Source organism: Lynx canadensis, chromosome D3 (genome assembly GCF_007474595.2).
Source record: "Lynx canadensis isolate LIC74 chromosome D3, mLynCan4.pri.v2, whole genome shotgun sequence".
NCBI lineage: Eukaryota > Metazoa > Chordata > Mammalia > Carnivora > Felidae > Lynx > Lynx canadensis.
The window spans coordinates 44,361,927-44,383,392 of NC_044314.2; the positions used below are offsets into that span (position 1 = coordinate 44,361,927).

The window sequence follows — 21,466 nt, forward strand, 5'->3', positions numbered from 1 at the left end:
AATAATCCCCAGACTCTACTTAGTTTTCCGCCTCGTTTCACCTGCGTAGATAGTCACCGTCATAACTGTATCTCGCAGGGGAAGAAAATCAGGTCTTAATGTAATCTACATAAAGCTTGCAAGGGTATTTGACTTACTTGTCAGCAGTTGTATGGTAATGTGTTGACACCTTATCACTATTTTATTCAATTATTTTAATGCCAGGAGCTATAGGGGTGAGATAATAAAGTTCTTCTCTTCCACCTTCCATTCCTTTTTGGGTCTGTCTCAAGTTCCTTGCCTGTGCCACAGTCAGCTTTTTTCCAGATAACTTTTTTTTTTTCCTTCAGAATTTTGTCCACTTCCTTTCATGTTAGTAGTTTTATTTCTAGCAGTCACTCAGTCTTGAAACATTAAAAATGTTTACCTTATCTGTATGGGAATTTTTTAAGTTACTTGCCTTTGCTGCTATAAAAGGGAAGCTTCCCACTTGTACCAGCCCTTGCCTGGGAGATAGGGAAGCTGGCTGTTGTGGTCCTCCAACGTGGTCCCCAGCAGAGGCTGATACAGGACCAGGAACTTTCAGTGCCTCCCTTCCGGCTCCCCGTCTCCTACACAGGCCCATCTGTTGGACGGCAATGAAGAATCCTAGTTCTGACTAAAAGTTGGTGAGGCACGTTTTAACCAACTGTGCACAGACCAGAGTGCTAGATCCCAGCGCCTAGTTAGCAGAACCACCCTGAGCTCGTCTAGCACATAAAACCCCTCATGTTTTACCCCTCAGCAAACTATTCTGTACATTTCTTCACTGGCCCCTTGGCAACAAGATGCAGCTTTTTTGTTTTAATCTTGCTTGCTCTGGTGGTCTCTGTTTTTATCCTTCCACACTGCTTAACATCCGTGACCTTGGGCAAATGATTAACCTCTCTGACCTGTGATGATCAGTGGGACGGAACAACACCCACTTGGAAGGATTTGTGATTGGAGTATATGAGGTTCCACTGAGAAAGCACCTCATGTCATTCCTGACAGTGAGGGGCACCAGAGGAAGGCTGGTTTCCTTCTTTCATACATACTCAGCTGAAAATGGCATCTGGCACCCAGTAGGTTCTCCTTAAATACTTGCAAAACAGTAAATGAATATTTTCATCACTCTCTAAAACAGATTTAATTACACGAGTCTACAGATTTTTTTCCAGCAATGTAGCTTTCTAGATTTTTTTTTTTTTTTTTAGCTTTTTGAAATTTTACCTAGGTACCAGAATTTCTATCTATACCGAGACAGAATTTTAATTTATTTAAACATAACCAAATGCCTTTGGATGGATTCGTGGTGTCTTTACTGAACCAATTATAAATCGTTGCAAGTCAGTGGAATTTTAACAAGAAAAGCCAAAAGCAGGGTGCTAGCTGCTAGCTAGTTTTTTACTAACTCTCCCACAATTGTATCACCCTTATAACATTTTAAATCATAGATGAGGAAAAAAATATTTTTGTTGCATGCGATGTTAATATTCTAAAAACCGTTAATTCCATGCCTACCACAAATGGTTGTTGCCCAAATAACACGTGTTCCAAATATTAGTTAAAACAAGATTTTCCTTGGCTTTCATTTGAAAATTAAATTTCTTTAGGAAGTTAACATTGCAAATAAAGGTTGACAATTGTAAGAGAATTTTCAGATCTGCTTTTTCTCTAGAGAGCTTTAGGAACCAAATAAAGATTTCTTCCTGGGATTGTTTCTTTATAATCTTCAGAAGTAAGACCATGAACCCAATGACCTTGAGCATGTTTTCAGTCTCTGTAATTCTCTTTATAATTCTCATCCTACATGTTGTAATTTGTGTGTTTAAGTAAAGTATTATGGGATTGTAAAGATGTGTAATTTAGGAGGTTTGCATAGAGTGACCCCTTATCAAAAGGCTTAAAATTGGACACTCAGATCAGGACCTCTGCCATATAACACAGATGGATGTGGACAGAAAAACCCGTCCCTGTGACCTGAAGACACTTCTGCCTACTTCCTACTATTATCAAATTTTTTTATATATCCCATATTTGTAATAGACAGGGGAAGCCATCTCAGAGAAACGTTAAGCCACATGTTTTAACCCAGTTTCTAGCTTCCTGTAAATCAGTGGTTTCCTGCCTTTTTTCAAAAGCAGCATAGCTGAGGAACATGACACGTTTCCATCATTACAGAGGACTCATCAGGGCATTGAATCTCATTGATGGGATGGGGGTCTTTCCCTCCCTCCCCATTGTGAATTACTGCCATGGAGTGTGATGTGATCCAAGGCACGTTTCTTGAATCAGTTGCTCCTTTGAACATCTGGCATGAATATCATCACTGAGACCTTATTCAACACATTTTTTTTAACGTTTATTTTTGAGACAGAGAGAGACAGAGCATGAACGGGGGAGGGTCAGAGAGAAGGAGACACAGAATCTGAAACAGGCTCCAGGCTCTGAGCAGTCAGCACAGAGCCCGACGCGGGGCTCGAACTCACAGACCGCGAGATCATGACCTGAGCTGAAGTCGGCCACTTAACCGACTGAGCCACCCAGGCGCCCCATTCAACACATTTTTTAATGAGCATTTCCTATGGGTTTGCCATTTTGATGGTGAGAAGGACCGAACAGGACCACAGACCTTTTAAGACCGTTCCTGCTCTCTGGTTCTTAAGATGGTAGAAAAAAGCTATCAAAAGAAAGATAATAACTTGTCAATCAATATGCTGTTATATGTATCCCTAATAAAGGAAGCAGTCCAGGCAGAGATGCTGTCCTTGTCCAGAGGAGACAGCTGCAGTCAGCTTTAACAAATGACATCAGAATTTAACCTCTGTTTTGCCAGATGGTTCCATTTTCAGGTGAACTATCCCTATGTCTAAATGTTGGCAATTCATTAGAAAAATTTTTACAACACTGCTGGCCTGTCAAAATGCATTCATCTTTGTAACATTTGGGTATAGTGGAAGCTGTATAAGAAATCAGGGAGCACACGGGGCACCTGGGTGGCTCAGTCGGTTAAGCGTCTGACTTCGGCTCAGGTCATGATCTGCGGTCCGTGAGTTCAAGCCCCACGCCGGGCTCTGTGCTGACTGCTCAGAGCCTGGAGCCTGTTTCCAATTCTGTGTCTCCCTCTCTCTCTGACCCTCCCCAGTTCATGCTGTGTCTCTCTCTGTCTCAAAAATAAATAAACGTTAAAAAAAATTAAAAAAAAAAAAAGAAAGAAAGAAATCAGGGAGCACAGGTTCTTTCCAGGAAGGAAGTAGCATGAGCAAAGCCAACATGTCCGTTTTGTCTCCAATTATGCCAAGGAAATTCCTCCACATTCTTGTACAAAACTGTCCTATAAAATACTGAGGAGTACCAAGGAGTTTGTCACCAGGTAGAAGACAGTCCTTACCCATAAGATTCAATTACTTAATTTCATGTAATTCATACTTCTCATAAAGTATTTTACACCCTCAGTGTAAAAATATTTCACTGTGATCATTATGCTTACAATCTATTTTTTTTAAGTTTATTTATTTATCTTGAGAAAGAGCGTGTGCAAGTGGGGGAAGGGCAGAGAGAGAGAGAGAGAGAGAATCCCAAGTAAGTTCTGTGCTGACGGCAGGGCTTGACACAGGCCTCAATCTCATGAGCCGTGAGATCATGACCTGAGCCAAAATCAGTGGCTTAACCAGTTGAGCCACCCAAGTGCCCCTGTTTTTCCCTTTCTATATAAAGCTTCGAGAATTGTCACTCTCTTATGCTTGGTAGTTCTGCAGTTAAACGTCATGCAGAAAAACATGCTTCTTGGTGTGTAAGCATTCAGAAGTCTCTAAATAAATCCCTGTTTTTATTTTGTATGACATTTTAGCATTTCAAAGGCCTTTGCATCTGTTTTATCATTGTACGTCTTCAAGATAGTCTATAAATCACTCATAAATTCTATAAAATTTAAAGTGGAGCACATTTGTGCATAATCGAGATGTTTTCACTGAAGTTTTGTATAGATAATCTGAGGTATTCTATCCTGACAAGAGAAAACAGCATCCCCATGCCTTTGCTCATGCTGTTTGTAATCCCAGAAAGGTCCTTTCTCCCTAGTGCATGGACTGCTCAGGGTTCAAATCTAATGCAAGTTTTCTCCTCCGAGCATTTTATACTTTGCAGTTTACCAAGTTTACATCCCACGGTGGCTTGTCTTGCCGTGTGTACCTGCTTCACCCCCCGCAGCCCCCTGCAGACTCCTGAGAGGAGGGGCTTTTAGCGGTTAGGGTAACTGAATCTCTCGGTAAGGAGATTTTTAGGAGAGGGTGGTCAGAATGGGACTGCCTCAAACAGCAGACAGTTACTTTGTGGATTGACAGTGTGAAGTCGAACACGCCTGGTTTTGATTCCCATCCTACTTGCCAGGCTAGATGTGTGACCCTGGGTGAGTTACTCAAGCTCTCTGAATCTGTTTCTCCACCTAAAAAGATGATAATGAGACACGCTCCACAGGTTTGTTAGAAAGTATCTGTGAGAACACATTCTCAAGAGGCTGGTATAGTGAGTGCCTGGGCACTCACATAGCAGCCATGAATGCCAGTGACCTTCCTTCCCTTGGTCTCCTTTGTTATTTTCATCATTCCTCACGTTCCTGCCTTCCACACTTATCTGTCTAGTTTGTCACTATTTAACTCTGGCCTTGTAGCTTGGACTTGACTCACTGTCCTACAAGACTGTCAAAGAGCTACACTTTGAAGTAAGTCTAATGTGCTTGGAGTCAGAACCTGTCTCTGAGTCTTAGTAGATCTGGGACCATGGACTAGTTACTTGGGTTGTTTGAGACTCAATATCTCAACTCTTAAATGGAGATAATAAAACTTAACATCAAATAGTACTGATCAGAGGATTAAATGAGCAAGCATATGTAAAGTATCTACAACAATGCCGGTACCTGGTAAGTATCCAAGTGTTGAATAAATCAAAACCACTATAGAGATACTACAAATGGTTCTGAGCTGGTTTTCGACCAAAAGATGAAGCCTAAACTATGAAGAGCCCCAGAAAGTCTACCGTCTCTGTAAATGTCAACATTAAATTGGAGAATTTTATATCATCAGAATTTAGGGGTTTGAAAACTACCAAGTATTTGCCCAATTAATATTAAAGATATTGTAGGAGAGGAAAAAGTCTTCATCCCCATCCCCGATTTGGTCTGAAAATTAAACTAACAAAGATTAACAGGAGAAAAGCATACACATCCTGTTAAACTGTTACATGTACATGGGAGCTTCCCAAAGCGTGAAGACCCAAAGAAGTGTCCAGAGTGGGAACCTTTTATACTTTGAGACAAAGAAACAATAAATTTCTAAGGATTGAGGAGACCGAGGGTTTGGGCTAGGGCTAGTAAATGGTGAAGAAGTAACTAGGGAGATTAAGGTTAGTTTAACAAGGTTTGTTTGTACACATTCCTTAGCCCCAAATTCTCTGTCTCTGATGATAAGAATGCCTTCCCTCCTCCTGGTACAGGAAGGGGACCATTCACATGGGAGTTTTATGACCTGTTTCAAGGAAGAAGGGCAAGATGAGGGGAGTAAGAGTGACCTTGCAACTCTTGCTGTTGGGCTTTTGAATTCCTTCAACTTGAGATACCTAACATGCTAAGGTGCTGTAAGTTAGGATGCCCTGAGCCCCGAGCCCCACCCACCTTAAGTTCGTACCTTTGCTTCTATGGTACAACTCTATCTTCTAGACAGTTTTTCCTCGTTTTATAGTGGAGCCTCGTCTCACTGCTGTTTTCCATTGGAAACTGATGAGAAGCATAGGAAAGCAGATGGAGCACAGACTGCAGAAATGAAAAGCACAGAAGAAAGAGCTGTGTGAAAGAAATATTTAATCATAACATGAAAAACTCATGGTGGCAACTTTTCCATTATGTTAAATTTCACTCATTTCTATGCATTCTGGGTATGTGTTTAAAAACAAAGGTTGTAATTTTCCATCTTTATGCCCATCTACCATGGGTTTTTGATTTTGTCTTTTGCAGGATTACGACTTGAGCCAGCTGCAGCAGCCTGATACCGTGGAACCTGATGCCATTAAGCCTGTAGGAATCCGACGACTGGACGAGAGACCCATCCATGCCGAGCCCCAGTACCCAGTCCGATCTGCAGCCCCGCACCCTGGGGACATCGGGGACTTCATTAATGAGGTGCACAGACGGCTCACTTTCTTTATAAGGATGTTTATTTTATGCTAATTGTCAAGCATACGTAGACCACACATTGCTTAGAATACAGCTTTGTAGTTCGTTAAAACACACTTGGTTTTTTCAAGCTGATCTTTGAGTTAAAGCAAATGTGGCTTCAGCAACAGAACAGATTTAATTGCTTTGGTGGGCCAAAAACCGATCTACCAATTGATATTCTGTATTTGTAAATGACATTCGTATATATTGTCAGTATCTGTCACACTATCTCCAAAAGGTTTTTTTCCCCTAGATTACAAGTAATAAATAGACCAGCAATATTCTAGTGTATTCTAATTTCATTTATCAGCACTGATGAATGTAATAATAGTTCACTTTCATCTTCCTGACATTGTACCCTTTGAATCCCACAAACGTTGAGAATCCAGTGCCTACCCAATGACTAGAGAGTTCCATCAAATGAGATTAGTAGGAAGAGGAGCTAAATTAAATACTATGTAAGTGATTTAAATACTTGTCTAGTTGAGGAGTTTTAAGAGCTTCTGAAAGAGGCAGCTAATTCTCTGTTGAATATAACAGATATGATTTCCACCATCAAAATTATTATGGCATTCTTTTATTTCATTACTGACCAAGAGTTCTGTTACAGTTAATACTTAAGTTTGGAAGTAAAATGATCTGTGCTGCTTCTTTTGATCATGTCTGTAGTTTTACTGCAATTCTCCTTTTGAATTTTTAGTGTAAGAGAGCAATACATATTGATGTCGAGTGTGAATAGAGGGCAGACTCAGACAGTCTCTGGCCATGTCCTGCAGCTCAGTATTTCCAAGATCAGAATAGGTCTCCGTGCATTACAAAGTGGAACACATCTGTCATCTGTCGCCTTCAGTCGTGTGCTGATAAGACTCATATGTCCTGTGCTTCCTTGTAGTCATATATGTATATGATATATATATATCCACTTCAGTTTTTTTAGATGTAGTTGTAGTTTGTAAAAAAAAGTTTTGAAACAAGATTAGAGTATTTACCTTCCCTTTACAACTATTCATTGCTGTCTATTCCTGAAATACATGCTGCTTTCTGAACAAATGCTTTCGCTTCTGTTAAACAGGTAATAGGTTAATTTGCTTTCATCATGGTTTAAAAGCAGATGAAAGGCAAAACAACAGAGTGCCAATAACTCCTTTATCTACAAAACTATGCCCTGACTTTTCCAGTTTATTTATGTAGAGACCTGGTCAGGGGGTTTGCGGGAATTTATATTTATGACCAGATCTTTTTGAAAATTTAAGAGTGCCTGATGATTTTACTTCTGAGTTAGCATTTGTGGTCATGAGAAATTTCTTAGTTATCCCTGCGGTTGTTGGGTCAAGATACCATGAATCTTTTGAATGGCGATGTCGAAGCCAGACTTTTTTTAAAGCAAGACATTTTTAAAGCAAGAATTTTAGCTTCAGTGTGATTCAACAAGTACGTGACTGTTTCTGCCTTTCACTGAAGTGTCAGTATTCCGTGGGACTCCATGCCATCCATAACACTGTTCTTTTCTCAGTGATAAAGTTCAAGCACTAAGCATCATTTATAAGACTGTTTTCCTAATCTGACTCCTGCCCTCTTCCCCCATGACAGTTCCTTCCAGGGCTACAGACCCACTGAACTGTTTGCAGTTCCTCAAAAACATCCCAGCTTTGACTATGTATAATGTAACTTCTGCAAAGCCCTTACTTTCTCAACCATCAGGGAAACACCCACTTAGCCTTCAGATTCACCTCAAACATCCCCTTCTCTGGGAGGCCTTCTTTGATACCTCCGGGAAGGGTTAACAAGACCCTTCCTCCATTGTCGCCCCGGCCACTGAGGTATAACTGTCAATACTTCTCTCTCCCGTGTGAACACGTGCCTTCTCTCCAGGATGAAGACTATTTCTTGTTCATCTTTGCATAACCTAAGCATCTGGTGTGTGGCCCAGCTCCTAGATTTTGTTGTTTTAAGGAATCCAAGTGCTGGGCACGTGGTGTAAGGCTCTGAGCACTGCCCGACGTGCAGTTGATTGGGATTCGTTGGGGCCCAGGTCTGGGGCCTTTCACTCCGCTGGAGCTGACTAAATTCAGGAAATGAGGATACTGGTTATTCTAAGTTGTGTTTTAGTGTATGCCTGGGGTTTGTGTCTATGTGTTTGTGTCTACGTGTGTGTTCATTCATCATTTTTACAGGGACTGCATTTTCTTCAGGAGGTAAGGAAGTATATCTAGTTGATTCACTAGATTCAGTTACCCAGCCCTTCAAATGCCACGGTAGAAAGAGCTACAGTCAGAATTTCATTTGGAATTCCTTTTCCCAGAACAGTGCCTAGCCTAAAAAGTACACAGCCTAAAAAGCAGCTCAGGACCATAATGAACATGTTTCAGTACTTATACAGAAAACTTGGTGCCAAACGACTGACTTGCAAATTAACTTCTAGAATGCAGTCAGTTCATAATCTGAGGATTGTCTGCATTTGCTAAAAATGCCTCATTCTGAAATGATCTTGAGCTTGGTTTTAGGACCATTCATTCAGCAAATAACTATTGAATGCCTACTGTGTGTACATATCTGCACTAGTCCTATGTGGAAGGACAATAAATTAGACCTAGATTCTCTTTGTGTTTACTCCCAACTTTGCTGCAAGCATGATCTTTATACCAGGCAAACATTCCACTATCTGAAGCCTTCCTTTGCTAGACATGGGAGGCCCGCTGGGTGTAATCCTTACTTGGCTTCACAGTTTCATCTCAGCCCCCTCCCCCTGCGTCTTACAGGCCAGGTCCAGGGACTCTACTTGTTGCTTCCAGGCTCAGCTTTAATTCCATGTCAGTACATGTTCCCATGCTGTGCTCTCTGCCTGGAATGCCCTTCCCTTTTCTAGATATTAGTTCCTCCACTAAGTCTTTACCAAGCCAAGAAGGGTCAAGCACATAGTTGGGACAGGCACCGTCCAGTGGCATCCCACCATATCCAGGACTCACCTTCCTTCGTAACCCCTCATTCAAGGTTCCGTTCTGCCTCCAGGGGAAGAGGTGCTCATCCCTGAGGGGTGGTGTAAGGCACACTGCTTTGGCAAGTACATGAGTGGGCAAAAGAATCACATTTGGAAATGTCTCTCCAAATGACCACAGGATGCGTGACAATGAATGCGATCGTAAGATAGAGAAATGTGGACAAGATGGAGAACCAAACATTTACACCTAGAAAGGCCCTACATTTGGACATAGGAAGGGAGTCTACGGAGGTGAAGGTGTCACAGAAAACAACTAAAACAGGAGTGTGGGGATGAGATGATCAGGTCTGTGGGGAAATTCATGGGGATGAAACTGTCAAATGGCCTAAGTCATAACATACAAATACACCTTATAGATTCTTCCAAGACACCCATTAAGTCTTATTCAATATCTTTCTATAACTGGACAGATAAAAATAAATTTAAAACCGTTAAAGGCACCTAGAAAAAATTCAAGCGTATTTTATAAACACATATAAAATGCAAACAGATTTCTTTATCCCCAGATCTTATTCTATTTAGCACAGTACTGAATGTTCCAAAGGAAGAATAGTATAGTGCAATTATAATTAGAGTGTTTTTATAATGAAAGGAATAAATAAGCTCATGAGAACATTTTCTAGTTTGTTTATTTAAATAACCAATGAATGTTGCCTTGAATATAAAAAAAATGTAATGTATTTACCGTCTGGTAGGTAGAATAAAACAAATCACACATTTTTGAATTTCAGCTACAGAATTTCATTCTATTTTGAGGTTTTAAATATGACCTTCAGAGGGTGAAAAGATGAAACAAATTCATTTAATCTCAGCCTGACAGTAGATGTTAGCATACCTCTAATAACTTTACTAATCCTATATATTTCTTTATCTCAGAAATATAAAAACCAAGGGCATATTTCTGTTAAAAGACCAACTTTTGATTGGTATTTAAAAACTTATGAAAAGTGCTTCAAAAATAACTTGCAAGAAACTACTAAAGTTTAGAACTTTTACTTTTTGTCTCCTCTTAAATTTATTTGTCCTCTTCAGAATATCTCTGTCCACTCCTATCTTTGAGTTCATATCCAGCTACCACACCTAACAGCTCTGTTATCTTTGAAATCCTTGGATTTTACCCCTTGGATTTCCAGTTTTCATATGTATACATAAAATGAGGATAATAATAAAATCCTCTGTTAAGATTTCTATAAGGACTAAATGAGATAGTCCACATTATATTAGTTATTATTACAAGTGACTTTGCAAGAAGAACACTTTTCTACTGTTTTCTAGGTATAAATTTAAAAAAATCCTCTCCTTCCAAAAAATTTGCTTTAAGTAAAATGAAATTCTCAGAAAGGGATGTAGTAATGTTGGTATTAAAGTCACAGAATTCCACTGTAATGTAAACCTGGTATACTTTTATGTCCACATATATTTTAAGCCTAAATCGTAGTTTCTTCTTTTTTTATTCAGTTTTATTTATTCATTTTGGAAGAGAGAAACAGTGCATGAGCAGGGGAGGAAAGAGAGAGAGGGAAAGATCATCCCAAGCTCGGACCCTGATGCGGGGCTGGATCTCAGGAACCATGAGATCATGACCTGAGCGAAATCAAGAGTCAGTCCTCCTGGGGCACCTGGGTAGCCCAGTTCGTTAAGGATCAGACTTTGGCTCAGGTCGTGATCTCACAGTTTGTGGGTTTAAGCCCTGCATTGTGCTCTGTGCTGCCAGCTCTGATCCTAGAGCCTGCTTCGGATTCTGTGTCTCCCTGTCTGCACTGCCCCCACTCGTGTGTGCTTGCTCTTGCTCTCTCTCTCAAAAAATAAAAAATAAATTAGAGGGGCGCCTGGGTGGCTCAGTCGGTTAAGCGGCCGACTTCAGCTCAGGTCACGATCTCGCGGTCCGTGAGTTCGAGCCCCGCGTCGGGCTCTGTGCTGACAGCTCAGAACCTGGAGCCTGTTTCGGATTCTGTGCCTCCCTCTCTCTGACCCTCCCCCATTCATGCTGTCTCTCTCTGTCTCAAAAATAAATAAATGTTAAAAATTTTTAAAAAATAAATAAATTAGAAAAAAAAGAGTAGGTTTCTTAACCGACTGAGCCACCCAGGTACCCCTCATCCTAAATCCTGGCTTCTTCTAAAAGGAGTATATATAAATATGAACACGGTGATAAGGTGAAAACCCAAGCCCAGGACAGTAGTGCAACGCTACCTTCTAATATACCTGCTGGATGTCAGGGACTGTGTTGAATAGCAGGATATGAAATGAATATAAACATCGTTGGCAGAAAAGGATGTCACAATCTAGTGTAACGAAAACATGGCAATAAAATTAAAAGGGATCATGGGAATGACTCTCAGTCATGATTGAGGGAAAAATCCATGTAGCAGAAGTAACATTTTTAATGGGCTTTAAAGGATGGTTGGATGGATGGATGGATGGATGGATATTAATCAAATGAAAAATTTTGAGTCAAGAAGTTTCAGCCAAAGGAAATCACATTTCAGCCAGCAGGAAATGAATATGCATATAACATAGAGGTACACAAAAACATCACATTTTTAGGTTTGGAGGGGCTTTTGGTGAATAATTTAGTTGTGGTTGCTGAAGCCAAGAATAGCTGAGACAGAAAAGGTACATGAACAGTCCAAGTTCACTGACTGCTCTGCTAAAGAGTTTTAACTCTATCCTGTAGGTTACCCAAACAACAGGCATTTGAGTAATAATGCCTTCTAGGTTTTTCCAGGTCCATATACCTCTTCTATTATTTACTTAAACTTCTAATCAATTTTTAATTTATTTGTTCAATAAAGGTAATTGTTTTAAAGTGCTCATGCGCCAATTAAAAATTATCTTGCATACCCCCCGCCCCACCCGGGAAACTTCTCTCTTATTTGGGAAACACTGCAATAGGTGATAGCAATCAGTTTTACTTGGGGGAGCAACTTCAAATAATGTCTGAAAGAGGAACCAGGCGTAGTTTGTAGAAAAGAAGTAGGAATAGTACTGGGGGACTGGGAGACCAGTTAGAGAGGCTTTTGCTATGGTCCAGGCAGGATATAAAGAGGACCTGAACTAAGGCAGGGGCATTGAGAGAACAGAAGACGGAATGTAAGGGAATCAACAGGACCTCTTTCCTCTCAGATCCCTCATGCGTTCCCGCACTGAAGAATGTGGGTTTTTATAGCTCCTGTAAAAGCATATCTCCATCCATAAAGCATAGGATCAGAAGTCTATAAATACAAGCTCAGCAAGAATTCAGCCAGAGACACAGGCTTTTTCATTTTACAGAGACACCTCAAACTATAGAAAACAGTTCAGATTTATCCAGAGTTCAAGATCTGCCTCTCCAGGAAAGGCAAAAAAGGCACATGCTCTTCTAGATTTAGTCAGACGTAGGCGGAGAAAGAGAAACACATGCAGTTCATTTGTAGATTTGACAACAGCACGTTACACATCGTGTGAAACAGTGTCTACACCTAAGAAAAAAGGAACCCCATAAGGGAAGACCCGATGGGTACGTGGCCCACCGGATTTCTTCCGTACATTCTCTCTGGTTGCATGTCTGTCATTTTCAGTCTCTCAGAACTTGACTGTGATCTTTTTAGAATTACCAAAATAGTACCCAGAATTTATATAATACCTCATCCACAAGAGTTTTTATTCTCAGATAAAAATCAGTGCTATCCAAGTGGAAGGGACTTAAGGTACTCAATCTTCAGGCTTGAAAGATGGCTTGCCTAAGAATTCTTGAAAAGTTGAGTGATTTTTTTTTTGCCCTTTTGTAATTATTAAAACCTGAGACTGTGCAATGTTCTGGCATAGCACAGTGATTTCTAATGGATTGCATGGCCTTAACTTTGGAAGGAAGGAAGGAAGGAAGGAAGGAAGGAAGGAAGGAAGGAAACAGATTCAGAAATGACCAGGATGATCTAAAAACCAAAGCAAGAGATAAAAACAATTTACAAGAAATGAATATACTTTAGAATCTCAGTAGTGAGTATGGGTCTAGATTATCAGCAGTATTATACTTATTTTAAGGAGTTGAATTAGATGGTTTAGGAATACAGTGAAGGGTCTCAGGTCCTTTTCCACACCAGTGAATACCAGACAGCTTCCCACGTTTGTCCCTAAGTCGTGGTAAATACAGGCCATTGCTTTCCTCTCCACTGAATCCAGTCACACTCGACACCCTGCCATTGACTCTTTAGAACTAATTTTAGTCTTAACCTTTTCATATTTCCAGTTTGGAGCTGACACCATAAAGATTGGGCAGGGCTCTGCATGTATTTCTATTTAAATTTTGAATTGTGATAAAACAGATGACCTGAACATGGTGACCTTGGTCATTGTCTCTGTTCTCTGTCTTACAAAGCAGTTTTACTCAAGGTCATAATGAAAACTTAATACAGATATGCCCTGCTTTTCAAAAGTTCACTTTCTACCACTTCACTTCTATGGAAGACCTACATCAGTACTTGTTTTCACTAACCGAAAGAAATCCAAAGAGGGGTTTGCTTTTATGAAAAAAGGTGAAAAGCAACAAGCAGTGTATAGCTTCTGTTGTATGGGAAGCCGTTATAGAGACATGTGCACCCCAGCAGAGAGAGCAGCCCGCCAGGCTCCTTCCCCAGAACTACACTCAGCATCTCAGCATCCAACTGCAAAGCTTTGAACTGTGTCTGTGAACATCTCTGCTTCATCTCCATTTATTTTGTGCATCCGTTAGCAACATGTGTCCTGAGGTATCAGAAAAGCCTCAGAGGCATTATTTTTGGAGTCTGGGAATACTCAAGAAATTTCCTATAGGAATGAATAGTAATTGCCTCCTTGCTTTCCTCCATTCCTCCTTCCTTTAGGAAGGTTTCATCAGAATGTTCTTTCGGATAGCGGGGGATACCTGTATTTGTCTTCGGAAACTTATTCTCCTTATCAGGATGTTCTTTGTCTTCTTGATTTCCTCCCAGATCTTTCTTGGGTCCAGTTCTTGTGTGGACCCAACTTAGACCACGCTGGACTAAAAGAATCATCTCTTGCTTAAATTTGCAGTTGCTGGATTTTGTAGGGAAAAGGAAAAGGGGTGCATGCTAATATTTGAATATAAACTCCGTGAGGACAGGCGTTGGATCTAGCTTATTAATAGCTGTGTCCCCACCACTAAGCAGAATACGTTTAATATACATACTCAATAAATACATCTTGAATTGAATACATAAATATAAACAAAATGAACAAAGGTGCATTGTTTGGCTTTTATCAACTAAGGCTGCAGTAATTAACAACTCCAAAGTATCATCTGCTTACAATAACAAAGGTTTACTTCTTGCCCAAATTCTGGGTTAACTGTGGGCAGGCAATGTCTTCATGTCTTCTGTGTTTCAGGATCCAGGCAGAAGGAAAACTCCGAGCTGGGGCAGACCATTCTCCTGGGAGAGGGGGCAAGAAGGAACTGATAGAAACGCATTAGATGGAAAAGGCTTGAGGTGTCTTCTCTACACCGCTGCTTACGTTGTACTGGCCAAACCCAGCTCATAGCCAAGCCTGACAATGGGTTTGGGAAGTGAACTCTGGCTCCAGAGAGGCACTTGTGGTAGTGTGGGCATGTGATCCACCTACAAAGACAGGATAGTAAATCATTGAGGACAGTAATACGGTCTACCACAGAAAGGAATTCTGACTTTTGAGAAATTGTAGTTTGTGATTTTCAGTCTTAGCAAAATTGCCTTGTAGTTTATTCTATAAATATGGTAAATAAAATCCTTTCTAAAATTACTTATGTTTTATACATTGAAGTAGTTTGCTGAAGATGTGCTTTATTTTATTTTACACTGGCTTTTCTGGGTTATATGTAGTATAACCAGACATGAGGGAAAATGGTGTTTCATTAAAATGGTTACAATGGTTGGTAAGAGAGACTTGGGATGGGAAAACTGGTAGTGTGTACTTTTCTCTTTTTTTTCCTTTTAATTTTTTTTAATATTTTTTTTTTTTTTGAGAGAGAGAGAGATACAGAGTGTGAGTGGAGGAGGGGCAGAGAGAGAGGGAGACACAGAATCCAAAGCAGGCTCCAGGCTCCAAGCTGTCAGCACAGAGCCCAACACAGGGCTCAAACTCTTGAACTGCGAGATCATGACTTGAGCCGAAGTAGGATGCCTAACCGACTGAGCCACCCAGGCGCCCCAGTTTCTCTCTTGCTTTCGATGGAAGTCCGGCAGCTGCCATTTGTTTCTCAAAATACCATGTCTTCACATTTATTTTTCTTCTTTCAAGTCACAAAGCAAGAAATTTTTCACTGAACCTAAAAGTGGATTTTTTTAGACTAATATTCATTGAGTGCCAACAGGCACCAGACACTGTGATGAGCCCTTGGGTGCCTTTATTCCATTTAGTCTCCATAATAATCTTACTGTTGTTATTACACCTGCAGATGAGGAAATGAAGCCTGGAGAACTTAGCCGAAATCCCTCAGCTAATACTGTGTAGCGCTGAGCTGGCAACCCAGGGGATAGTGGTTAAGAGGTCTGATGTGTTAACCACTAACCACTCTACATACTGATTCTGACCTTAATTTTCATGTTCTTTTGTTCTCTTCCTCCCCTGTAAACTTGGAAGAATAAACAGATGATCACATACCTATTAAAAGGTCCCACATGTACGTACTCGTAAAATACATGTGGATCGGAAGGATTGATCGACAGGACAGTAAGTGAGGCCACAGCCCACTAGCGTTTAAAAAGCAGAGTTGTAGGAAAAGAGAAAGATTATTTGGAACTGATGCTGGTGTATCTCAGGGCACTAGAATGGAACTGGGGAAAATTTAGAGAAAATGCCATTTTAAGTATTAAACCTTAAAGGTTTTGTAGGGCATAATTATGAATTGGCTACAGGTACATGAATTCTAGATTAAAAAGCAAGAGTTAAGTTTTTAGATAATAATTTCATTGGCTCTTATGGTTTTTAAGTAATCTTTAATTTAGATTTGCAAAATTTCCCCCTGCCAATATTTACACTGTATATAGACACTGGAACATGACTTTTCTGAAGCTTATGGGAGCTAGAAGTCACTCTATTCTTAAAAAATAATACCTGATCATAGTTTAATGATTAATGTCAATTAATGTCACATTTTGTGTTTCATTATGAACATAAATGATTTAATGAGTATCTTTCCTTATATTATAATCATGTCTGGCCAGTTATCCTTTTTTTTTTTTTTTTTCATTTTCCTTTGATTTCCCTTCATTTTTCCTTCCAGACCTAGGTCAAATATGCCACTTCCTCTTTGAAATCCTAGCTCTCAGTGCTAGTCCTGATTTTTTTTCTTTTCTTTTTTTTTTTTTTTTTTTTGGCATTCTAATGATTTTTTGCCTCGACCCTGTAGCTTTATTACTTATTTATCATTTATTTCACACAATAGTAATGCCCGTTATGCTAGATTACAAGCTTGTAGAGGGCAGGGGCCATATGGCATTCATTTGTATATCTCTCTCTTTGCGTTGCATTTACAACCTGTTCAACGTGTTCACTGTCAGAATCCTTTGACTCTGACTCTTAGGGTTCACGTATGACATGATTTCATAGCCCTGTGTGTTATTTCTTATAACTTATACCAGCAGTAATTACTCAATGCACGGTTATCCAATTGCATTACCGGACTTCATCTGAGATCCTTCTCAACCTCTAGCAGTTGGCCATTCATTTCTGCCACCTGCCAAACACATTCTCCAATTAACTCCCCTTCCATTGTACGTCTTGGCCTCACTGAGCTAGACGTCCTAGGCGTCTTTCCTGCAGAGGAAAGGTGTATTTTTGTCTAACTTCCAAACGTGGTGATAACCCCAATTTCTGTAGGTAGAAAATGTTGTGGTCTGCAGGTGGAAACTTACAAACAAGTGTTTGATTCCATGGGACCCCTAGGATCTGCTTGTGGTTTGCACATCATAACCCTCTCTGCGTTCTTTCTTTGTCTTTCCAAATCGTAGGGCCTTAAAGCTGCTGACAATGATCCCACCGCTCCGCCATACGACTCCCTCTTAGTCTTTGACTATGAAGGCAGCGGCTCCACCGCTGGGTCCTTGAGCTCTCTTAATTCCTCAAGTAGTGGTGGCGAGCAGGACTATGACTACCTGAACGACTGGGGGCCACGCTTCAAGAAACTTGCTGACATGTATGGTGGAGGTGATGACTGAACTTCAGGGTGAACTTGGTTTTTGGACAAGTACAAACAATTTCAACTGATATTCCCAAAAAGCATTCAGAAGCTAGGCTTTAACTTTGTAGTCTACTAGCACAGTGCTTGCTGGAGGCTTTGGCATAGGCTGCAAACCAATTTGGGCTCAGAGGGAATATCAGTGATCCAATACTGTTTGGAAAAACACTGAGCTCAGTTACACTTGAATTTTACAGTACAGAAGCACTGGGATTTTATGTGCCTTTTTGTACCTTTTTCAGATTGGAATTAGTTTTATGTTTAAGGCTTTAATGGTACTGATTTCTGAAACGATAAGTAAAAGACAAAATATTTTGTGGTGGGAGCAGTAAGTTAAACCATGATATGCTTCAATACGCTTTTGTTACATTGCATTTGCTTTTATTAAAACACAGAATTAAACAAACACAAAACAAAAACTCATGGAGCGATTTTATTATCTTGGGGGATGAGACCATGAGATTGGAAAATGTACATTACTTCTAGTTTTAGACTTTAGATTTTTTTTTCACTAAAATCTTAAAACTTACGCAGCTGGTTGCAAATAAAGGGAGTTTTCATATCACCAATTTGTAGCAAAATTGAATTTTTTCATAAACTAGAATGTTAGATACATTTTGGTCTTAATCCATGTACACTTTTTTTATTTACTGTATTTTTTCCACTTCACTGTAAAAATGGTATGTGTACATAATGTTTTATTGGCATAGTCTATGGAGAAGTACAGAAACTTCAGAACATGTGTATGTATTATTTGGACTATGGATTCAGGTTTTTTGCATGTTTATATCTTTCGTTATGGATAAAGTATTTACAAGACAAAGTGACATTTGATTCAATTGTTGAGCTGTAGTTAGAATACTCAATTTTTAATTTTTTAATTTTTTTTTTATTTTTTATTTTCTTTTTTGTTTGGGGAGGGAGAAAAGTTCTTAGCACAAATGTTTTACATAATTTGTACCAAAAAAAAAAAAAAAAAGGAAAGAAAAGAAAAGAAAGGGGTGGCCTGACACTGGAGGCACTACTAAGTGTGTGTTTTTAAAAAAAAAATGAAAAAAAAAAAAAAACCAAGCTTTTAAACTGGAGAGACTTCTGACAGCAGCTTTGCCTCTGTATTGTGTACCAGAATATAAATGACACACCTCTGACCCCAGCGTTCTGAATAAAATGCTAATTTTGGATCTGGTGACTGGTTTGAACTTTTTCTTTTCTACCTGAGCTGCTTTAAATGTTGCAAAAACCCCAACTATTGGAGTTTCGTTGATAGAACAGCACTACAAAAGTATGTATCTGTTCTCGCGCTGTTCACCACTGAACCCCCCTTAGCCTGGCGGCCTTGTCCAGCGAGCAACAGAGAGAATCGCCACGGATGTTCCTGTCACAGGAGAAAAACATCAAGAGACGCGGGAGGAGACTGTACGATGATGGTATACAGATCACTTCAGTGAACTTTGTATAATTCTTAGTACCACTTGTACTTTAATTCCTTTCCGCTCCAGCTTATGATTACACTGACTCTAAAGGGCCTTTTTCATTAGAGCACCAGCATAAGGAAAACCTTGGTAAAAAGTTACAGGACTGGCCCTGAAAACCGCACTGGACACCTGGCATCTCAGGCAGTTCATTGAAGCCATTTTCTGTACCCCGTGCAGTATATATACTCTCTGGTACTTCCGTTCCATGACTTGACCATTTTTTTCTGGCTTCATTGAGATATGATTGATAAATAAAATTGTATGTATTTAAGATACACAACATGATGATTTGCCATCTGTATAGATTACGAAATGATTTCCACCGTCAAGTTAGTTAACATATTTATCACCTCACATAGTTACCTTTGTATGTGTACGAGAACACAGAAGATCTACTCTCTCAGCAAATTTTAAGTATACAGAACAGTATTAGCGCTGTATAGATGGTCACGGAGAACAAAAAGGAGAAATGATCCTACTAAACTTTGCGAAATCATTGATGTATCTTACTATGACTCGTAAGTGAGTTTTACGAGACATGAAGAAAGTCTCACTGTATTTTCTGTTTTCTTCATGATGATTATCACACCATATTTTCCTTCTTTTTAATGTTTTATTTATTTTTGACAGAGAGAGCATAAGCAGAGGAGGGGCAGAGAGAGGGGGGGACAGAAGATCAGAAACGGGCTCCCACTTACAGCCACAAGGCCGATGCGGGGCTGGAACTCACAAACCTCGAGATCGTGACCCGAGCTGAAGTCCAACAGCTCCGCCAACTGAGCCACCCGGGCTCCCCGCCCACCATATGTTCTTATACTGTCCAGTTCGGAAAACATTTATACAACACACCTCCTCTAATTAACTCCATGTCTTTTTGCTTCACATGAGGATTATTTTATATTATGGAAATTCACTTTTCTATTGATTGACTCTGTAAGTAATACTTTCTTGTTACTTTTCTAATCACTAAATGCCAGAGATTGCCTCTGGGAATTTCCGTAATGAAACTTACTAAATTTTCTAATTGGAGTAGTCTTTTTAAAAATGGATTCTTAGACTGTGCCACTGTGCTGCTGTATATCCAAATGAAAACAACTGTTCTTTTTTAACTCAAACCCAGAACTTAAATTTGCATTATTTAGGTAAACAAACACTCTCAATTATTTATTTATTGTTGACATATGGTCACAGACCACATCTAATATATACAAACTTCAAGCATTACTAATAAGCATTCTGTACCTACACAATCAGTAAATGTAAACAGCATTTTTCAAAACTTACCTTTTTTGCTAAAATACATGACTATTTCCTTTGTGAAAACACTTCTCAAAACAAACAAAAAGGAAACCAGTAAGTGGAAGCCCCGGCCCTGCCTTGCTACAGGAGTAACTTTTGTTAGCTATTTGATGTGTAATTTCTGGTCTTTTCCAATAAGTATTTTTCCACACACATTTCCATTAAGATTTTATTTTGTTTGTTTTTCATGAAAGTGGGATTGTATGTTACATGTTTAACTTGCCTTTTTCTTTAAGCCATGTGCCTTGGAGAAGTTTCCTTATTAGTATACCTACATACATATGTAGGTGTATACCGATATATATATCAGTCTTTCTAAATGCTATATAGAATTCATTAATATGCACATATGGTTAGTTTAGCCATTTCCTAAGTAATTTGTCGTTTCCAATTTTTCGCTGCTACAATTAACATTCTTCCACATGTCTCTTCGCATGGGGTATTTCTCTGAATGACATACTTGGAGATGGAATTGCTGGATTAGAAAATGTGGAGAGAAATGAATTAAATATAGCCAAAACTATAAATATTTTAATGTTATTTCAAATGGACACTTAGCTGAAAGTAGATGAAGCTCTCTAAAAGCAGCCAGTTCTTTCTTTGGCAAAAGGACTTCATGCAGCCCAAAATAGTAACCACAAAATGTAAGACAATCTAGCCAAGGCCTCATTCTTTTTCTTTGCAAGGTAGTCTTTGAGTCGGGCCACAGTACTAGTTTCAAGTACTTTGAAATGCCTGTAACCATGTGATGTAATAAAACCTTGAAAACTATATTTGTGAACGTGGTTTATGGGCCCCAGCCAGAAACATGTTTCACTAGGTTGTTCCTAGTGACGTGGATCTCTTCTGCAACATTACTCCTCCCCCCAAAATGCGTGCAGAGTGCTAAAATCTCTGTGAAATGGGTTGTTTTCCATGATACAACATGTGCATTTTACATTTTAATGAGACACAGTCAAGTTGCCCTAATGAAGAGTAAGCTAACTGAAGACCCGCCAACACCTTATACAAAACTCTGCAGACTTCCATCCTCAGCACCCTGGACATTACACGTTTTACCAATATGACTGATGAGCAGCAAAGATACCTCGTGCTACTTATGACTTTCCTGATTACTAAGGAGACAGAATAACGGTGACTTTTTTATGTTTTTTAGCCATTTGTGTTTCTTTGAATTGCCTGTTTCTATTTCCCTGTTGAATTACTTGGCTTTTCCAATTAATTACTAAGAACTCCTTATATGCATTTTTCTCCCGGTCTTTTGCTAACCTTGGCAATTTGTCCATGGTGTTTTG

At 39.5% G+C, this 21,466-nt stretch overlaps 1 protein-coding gene across 1 annotated transcript in view; it reads left to right on the top strand.

Moving 5' to 3' along the window:
- The window catches only part of CDH2 (cadherin 2), a 214,340-nt gene extending 196,014 nt beyond the window's left edge, over window positions 1–18,326 (top strand). Inside the window, exons 15-16 of the mRNA XM_030336771.1 lie at window positions 6,008–6,172; window positions 17,171–18,326. Coding sequence (XP_030192631.1) covers window positions 6,008–6,172; window positions 17,171–17,377 — 372 coding nt within the window. The 3' untranslated portion in view covers window positions 17,378–18,326. The remainder of the gene's footprint in view (window positions 1–6,007; window positions 6,173–17,170) is intronic.
- The last annotated feature ends 3,140 nt before the right edge of the window (window positions 18,327–21,466 follow it).